Here is an 8269-nt window from a genome sequence, read left to right as displayed (position 1 = left end):
CAAAGGCTATTATTCATGGAGATCACTCATTATCATTTGACCAGCTGAGGTGGTATTCGGATGCTGTGATGTGTTACAATCCGGGGAGTTATGTCAATATTGACTATGAAGCGAGTAGTCAACAGTTTTGTCATTTCTTTGTATCATTCGTTGCGTGTATTTCTAGGTTCAATTCTTGTCGGCCTTTATTATTCCTGGATGGAGCATTCCTCAAAGGAAAGTACAAAAGTCAGCTACTTGCGACGATGGCGAAAGATGGAAACAATGGTTAATATTTTTTTTAGTTGTCTATTCATGTAAATATTCACATTGAGCAGCATAGTGTGGACATATGACAGACGATTACACAATGTGTTCCACATTTACACTGGTGTCAATGTTTACATTAACACACATTGATGTGAACAACAACATAATATGACTGATTGAGAAATTAACAGTAATGTGAACATTTACATTATTGTACACTGATGTGAATGTTTACGCCAGTGTTTACTAATGTGAGTTTATCCATTAGTGAACAGTAATGTGAATGTTCACATCATTGATATTTACGAAATCAAATCCAAAAACAACAATAGTAATAGGGCAATGTAAATATAAACATTCACATGACTTATTTCCTTTATAGTGTTTTTGTAAACTACTTGTGTTACTATTCACATTAGAATATTGTGAACAGTTGTTTAATGGTGTTGTGTTGTAGGTCTATTTCCTATTGCATTTGCGATTGTTGATTCAGAGACCACGGCCAATTGGTCGTGGTTCTTGCACTAACTTGGCAAGGTTGTTGATTGTAAGTATCAAATTACTTTTATTTCAAACCACAATCTTGGTCTATTAGAAGCGATGTCGAAGGTGTTCCCATCTGCTCACCACGGTTATTGCTTACAACAATTGAAGAACAACTTAAGAGACCGGATGAAGGGAATTGATAATGGATTTAGGGACCACCTCATTAGTAGTTTGGGTGACTATGCTTACGAGCCAACTACGGTAGGGTTCCATGAAAAGCTTAAGAAATTAAAAGAGGAGGGTAAGCAACGAGCACATAGTTTTTTCAAGGAGTTGGCACCTGAGCACTGGGCGAATTCATACTTCAGGTAATAGTCGTTTCCTGATGTATTCCATTTGTTAAGTTTAGAATGGTAGCGATGTGAAATTTCAGTTATGTTTTGTGACGATGTGAAATTTCATATTCAGTTCCGAAGAAATTTAATTCAATATTGTACAATGTTTATGATGTTGTGTAGGGGCATGCGTTATGGGGAGATGACATCCAATGCGGCGGAGTCATTTAATAATTGGATTAAAGAAGCACGCAATCTTTCTATCACTCAGATGGTGGAAAAAATTTGTACTCAGTTGATGCGACAAATGTCTACGCAGCATGACCAAGCAAACAAGTGGAATGAGCTTATTTGTCTTACATTCGAAACAATGCTTCTTGATTCATTCAATGATAGCAGGTCTTGGCACGTGAGCAAAGCCAATGGGGATGTGTTTGAGGTTCATTCTATACCATCTGTTACAGTTGATATTGCAAGACGTATGTGTTCTTACTTCAAATGGCAAATCAACGGATTCCCATATGACCATGTTGTTATTGCTATTCAGAAAAACCGCTACAATCTCAATGATTGTGTCATGTAGAGACATATCGTGTAGCCTATTCGAGTGCCATATTCCCTATACCATCGGTGGAAAAATCGTCTTTTGATCCCACGGACTTCACTATATACCCACCAACTGCGAAAAGACCACCCAGCAGGCTGAAAAAGAATAGAATCCCATCAAGGGGTGAGAAACTGAAGCAAATAAGGTGCGGGAGATGTGATAAGTTGGGAAGCCACAATCGAAAATCATGCAAGGAGCCGATATGGGGTGTACATTTTTTCATTTCAACATTGTGTTTTACATGGGATTCTTATATTGATTTTTGAAATAAGATTGTGTTATGTTTGAAAACATTGTGTTGTAATAAGATGTTGACAAACATAAGAATGCATTGGCAAACCTAATAATGCATTAGTATTTTGTTATCCCAGATAGGCAATCCAAGAGGGGAGGTGAATTGAGTTATTAAAAATTTCATAATATTAAAATTAACACAATATTCAGAATTTTAATAAATAAAAAAAACAGAATAATAATTATCAATATAAAAGTAAGAAATATAGAGAGAGAAAATCAAACACTGCGATTTATAGTGGTTTGGCACGCCAAGCCTACGTCCACTCCCCAAGGAACCTCCTTGAGAATTTCTTTACTATCAATTGAATAAATACACCACCAAGCTTATGAATTTGGCACAGGAGTTACTCTTATCTATTGAGCCTCACTTAACAATAAATGCCTTACCCTTACAAACTCTCTTACAAAAATAAGGAATAAGAATAAGTGGTGCTTAAACCCTCTTTTACAATAATTCAATCACAAAGAGTAGATATGAAAGTGTAAGAACAAAGGATAGACTTAGATCTGAAAGTGAAAGAGCAGAATACAATATACTCAGAATTTTGGAGCTCACAGAAAATTTTCTTTTCAAGTTCTTGATTTCTTCTCCACACACAACACTTCTATTTATACACAAAATATACCCGTTGGACGCTCCTTGCTAACGTCATGGCTTACATAAGCACGCTCTTTAATTTTAAATATTCAGCACATGTTAATAAAGAAAAACATAAAAATAATTAGTAAGAGTAACTTTTTCTTTTCCCTTTTTGTTTAGTCAAAAATGCAGCCACTGTTTTAGAAAATTTTGATATAAGAAACAACTTTCAACCAAGCAAATAATTTGCTTCAACTTTTTCTTCTTGTTTCATTAGTGTATATATATATATGTGTGTGTGTGTGTGTGTATGTGTGACATGATACAAAATTCAAATATGAGCCACCGATTTGTAGACAATTTGAATCACATCTTTGAATTCAAATAGGGAATTGATTTTGCTTATCATTATGGACTCCTTGAAGTCGAGAACTACATGATTTTGTGTCTATTTTCTTATGCAAGCAAATTCAAAGAATTTTGCAACTTTTCTTTTTAATTCCGTAGGCAAAACATCTTCAAAGATTGATTTACAATTACATAAGTCTTCTCTTGTAATCATGGGCACCTTTTATTTTGTATAAATTTTCTTTGTTCACTTTTGCAAACTTTGCAGACAAATCACCAAGGTTTGAATATATAATCTAATCAACACTTTTGAATATAGTATCATGTATATATATGCATATATATAAGATGCAATAATTTTGTCAAACTTTTACACTTACCTTTTCTTATTTATTATAGTAACATATATATATATATATATATATATATATATATATATATATATATATATATATCAATGATGCAAAACCCACCGTCAAAAGATTTGCTCATCTTTCTCTTTTTACAATATAATATATATATATAAAAATGTATGATTTATTTTCAAACACCACTTGAGTAAGTTTCACTTTGCATGCAAAATATAAATCAAATAATTTTACTATAAACCATTCATCCTATGTGATCTTATCAAAAGAAAACAAATTATCAATATCACATTTGTCAAAATAATACAACTAATCGATTTGTCAAAAGATGAATAGTAATTAACCCTATTTTTCAAAAAGTGAATAGTAAAGTTTTCAAAAATATTTTTATTTAAATAATATTTAACAAATATATATATATATATATATATTTTAAAAAGATAATATTTTGTGTCAAATAATATGTATATTAAAAAAATTCAAATTGTTACAAATAATATTTTAGACATCATCAAAATTAAATAATATGATTAATAATCTCCCCCTTTTTGATGATGACAATATGTGTATGGATTTGACACAAAATAAAATTAACAAAATATTTGATAACTCTACAACATACTGCAACATATAATTTTCAAAAGCAAAATCATATTTTTTCTCCCCCTTTGACATCATCAAAATAAAAGATGAAGAGATGAAACAAACACATTTGATGAAATAAGCTGAGCGGCCAAAAATAAAATAGTAGGCCTTCTGTCTTATCAGAATCATTGTGGGGATTTTGGAGCATCTCGAGTGCAGAAAATATTGACAAACAAAAGATTTGAGCAGATATGCATCGAGTAATGGATCGATGGAGTGTATAAAAAGTGACACAGATCAGAGGCAAAGATACGAACCATCAAGTGTTGGAGAGAAAAAAATTTTTTAGCTTCTTGTGTAATCATGTCATTCCTTACCTTATCTATCAATGGGTCAGATCTGCATGAGGTGCCTGTAATGCAGGCAAATGAGAGAGTACCAGTGATGCAGGCATATGCTATGCCTGTAAATGAGGGTTCTAGTGTTATTGGTAATCGAAATGATTTCGATACTATTAATAACACTATGGCTCTTAGTACACAGGCTATGACTGTGGTTTCCAATATGGCGCGACGATTACAAGAGTACAAGAAAATCAGCAATGGAGAGATGAGGTGTGCTTGTTAAAACAATAAGTAGTTAATATGTGTAAGGAGAAGAAAGAACTAAAAAGGAAAAATGCACAGTTGGAAAATGCAGTGCATTATTATGCAATGGTGATAATGCCAAGACTCACAGAAATCGAAAATAGAGAGAAGCATGTAAAAGAGGCTTATGAAAAATTGTTGACAGAAGTGAAAAAGAAAAAATCTGTGAAACCTTCTGAAAATTTACATGTAATCGAGTAATATTTTCTTTTTCTAAAATAAAATTGCACGCATTTCTTCCTTTTATTTATTTATTTATGTTATTTTTATTATTTTTTTTATTTTATTTTTTGATTTTGTCTTTGCATAAAAAAAAAAATTTGTTTGTTGGTGCAAATAAGGGAAAAAAATATGTATATATACTCCCCTTAAAATTATGCACAGAATATACACATGCCTTTTTTATATATATATATATTTTTATAATGATTGTTAATCTCAAAATATATAAGTCTCCCCCTGAATTAATGCACTAAAAATTACATAAATTTGAATAAACAAATTACCAATCTATAATACCAAGGGCCATTATGATCCGGCCATAAACAACTACACCAAGTGCACTAGCATAAAAGGAGAAAATAAAAATAAAAACAATTTCTTCAGACAAGGTAGAAGCAACCATTATTAAATCCAAGAGAATTTGGAGCATATATAACAAGTAAAAAAATATAGCACAGTGCAACAAGAATTTTAACATGTTGATCGGTGATGACCTTGATGATCGGAAGAAATAGAGAAGATTGGGTAGATCGGTGACGAATTTGTGTAGATCGGCAATGGATCTTGATGGATCAGTCATGGATCTTGATAGATCGGTGATGGAACTTAATGAATCGATAAAGATGGTGATGCAAATTTTGGGTAGAAAAGTGATGGAGTTCGAAAGATTGGTGAGGGATTTGGGTGGATGGTGATAGTGATGAAAGTGATGGATGATTTTGTAGATGGTGGACGGTGGAGTTGGTTGTAAGCTATGGTGAGGGTGGAGATGGAGTCGGCTGAGGGTATGAGGAAGAAGGGAAAAGCGAGATAGCAAGAGAAAGAGAAAAAGAGAGAGTAAAGGAGAAAGCGGGTGAGAGATGGAGATAGAGCGGGTGAGAGAGAGAAAATATATATATATAATTTTATTATTATTTATAATTATTATTAGGCATATTTTATTTAAATATTTTTTAAAAAAAATTATTTTTAATATAAACATTATATTGGAGAATTCATCATACCAAGTTCTGTTCAAATATAACAAAATTGTTCTTCATTTAGAAGCTTGGTAAATATGTCAGCTAATTAATGATTTGTAGGCACAAATTTGAGTTCAATGTCACCTTTGAGTACATGATCTCTTAGAAAATGATGCATTATTTCAATGTGTTTAGAGCGTGAGTGCTGAATAGGATTTTTTGAAAGATTAATGGCACTTGTATTATCACATTTTATAGGAATATGATCATACTGAAGTCCAAAATCTTGAAGTTGTTGTTTCATCCAAAGCAATTGTGCACAACACCCAGCGGCGGCAATGTATTCTGCTTCAGCAGTTGACAGAGCCACTGAGTTTTGTTTTTTGTAAAACCAAGAAGTGAGTGAGTATCCAAGAAAATGACAAGTGCCACTAGTGCTTTTTCGGTCAAGTCTACATCCCGCAAAGTCGGCATTTGAGTAACCAAAAAGGTGGTTCCTTTAGGATACCATAATCCCAAATTAGGAGTGCCGACAAGATATTTGAAAATGCGTTTGACTGTGGTGATGTGTGACTCTTTCGGTGCGGATTGAAACGTGCACACATACAAACACTAAACATTATGTCAGGTCTACTTGCAGTAAGATAGAGTAAAGAACCAATCATACCTCGATATTTCTTTTCATCTACAGGTTTACCTTGCTCATCTTTGTCGATTTTTATCGATGTGCTCATTGGAGTTGCTGCAGGCTTTGATGATTCCATTTCAAACCTTTTGAGTAGATCTTTGATATATTTCGTTTGATTTAAATGGATTCCATCATTAGTTTGTTTAATTTGTAGACCAATGAAGTAATTTAATTCCCCCATCATACTCATTTCAAACTCACCCTGCATGTCTTTAGCAAATTCTTTGCACAAATTTTCATTAGTAGCACCAAAAATGATATCATCAACATAAATTTGAGTAATTAGCATGTCTTCTTTTTTGATTTTTATAAAAAGTGTTGTATCAATTTTTCCTCTACAAAAACCTTTGTCAAGTAGAAAATTACTCAATCTTTCATACCATGCTCTAGGAGCTTGTTTCAAACTATATAAAGCTTTTGAAAGTTTGAAAACATGATCCGGGTATTTATGATTTTCAAAACCGGGAGGTTGTTCAACATAGACTTCCTTTGAAATATACCCATTTAAAAAAGCACTTTTAACATCCATCTGATATAATTTAAAATCTTTAAAACACGCAAAAGCAAGTAACATTCTAATAGCTTCAAGTCTAGCAACTGGTGCAAAAGTTTCATCAAAATCAATTCCCTCTTCTTGATTATAGCCTTGAGCTACTAATCTAGCTTTATTTCTAGTAACAACTCTAGATTCGTCCATTTTATTTCAAAAAATCCATTTTGTACCAATAACGGGATGATCCTTAGGTCGATGGGTCAAAAACCAAACTTCATTTCTTTCAAATTGATTTAATTCTTCTTGCATTGCTAAAATCCAGTTTTCATCATTTTCAGCTTCTAAAAATGATTTTGGTTCAATTTGTGAAACAAACGCTAAGTTACCACAAATATTTCTAACAGAGGAACGAGTTTTTATACCTTCCGCCGCATCCCCTATGATGATGACTTTGGGGTGGCCATGAGCATACTTCTTTCTTTTTGTAGATTTGAGTCATTTTCTAGAAGAGCATATATTTCTTCAAGTTTTTCCATTGTCATTTCTTCTTCATGTTCGCATAATGGATTTTCTTCATTTTCCTTTTTGTAAATGTTCTCCATGCTTGGTTGATTTTCTACAATATCATTACTTACAAGATTCTTGGAAATAATGTCATTAGATTCATCAAAAACAACATGCGCAGATTCTTCAACAAGTAGAGTTCTTTTATTAAATACTCTATAAGCTTTACTGGACACAGAATAACCAAGAAATATAGCTTCATCCGATTTAGCATCAAATTTTCCTAAGTTATCTTTATTGTTATTTAATACAAAGCATTTACAACCAAACGCACGCAAGTGATTAATATTAGGTTTTCTACCTTTCCAAAGTTCATAAGGGGTTTTCTTAAGAATATGTCTAATCATGGCACAGTTTATAACATAGCATGCAGTGTTAACAGCTTCCGCCCAAAAATATTTAGGCAAATTATTTTCACAAAGCATAGTACGAACCATTTCTTCCAGAGTTTTGTTTTTTCTTTCAACCACACAGTTTTGTTGAGGAGTCTTAGGGGCTGAGAAATTATGATCTATTCCTAAGTCATCACAAAACATAATAAAATTATCATTTTCAAATTCTCTACCATGGTCACTTCTAATACTACAGATATTAAGATTTTTCTCATTTTGGATTCTTTTACAAAGTTTTGAGAAATTATAAAAAGCTTCATTTTTTTGTGCTAAAAATAATACCCATGTATATCTAGTATAATCATCAACACAAACAAGGGCATAAGATTTTCCTCCTAAACTTAATATTCTAGATGGTCCGAATAGATCAATATGTAAGAGTTGAAACGGTCTAATATTTGAAACGATATTTTTGGATTTAAAAGAAATTATAATTTGTTTTCCAA

At 32.3% G+C, this 8269-nt stretch overlaps 1 protein-coding gene across 1 annotated transcript; it reads left to right on the top strand.

Moving 5' to 3' along the window:
• Positions 1-849: 849 nt before the first annotated feature.
• On the top strand, positions 850-5475 carry LOC145822278 (uncharacterized). Its single transcript, XM_082918903.1, has 6 exons — positions 850-1103; positions 1254-1549; positions 1654-1822; positions 3171-3183; positions 4279-4410; positions 5371-5475. The coding sequence occupies exons 1-6, from the start codon at positions 850-852 to the stop codon at positions 5473-5475; spliced, it is 969 nt and encodes a 322-aa protein (XP_082775029.1).
• The last annotated feature ends 2794 nt before the right edge of the window (positions 5476-8269 follow it).

This window comes from Camellia sinensis, chromosome 3 (assembly GCF_055761805.1).
Source record: "Camellia sinensis isolate YWXY chromosome 3, ASM5576180v1, whole genome shotgun sequence".
Classification (NCBI taxonomy): domain Eukaryota; kingdom Viridiplantae; phylum Streptophyta; class Magnoliopsida; order Ericales; family Theaceae; genus Camellia; species Camellia sinensis.
This window is presented reverse-complemented; position numbering and strand designations above follow the sequence as displayed.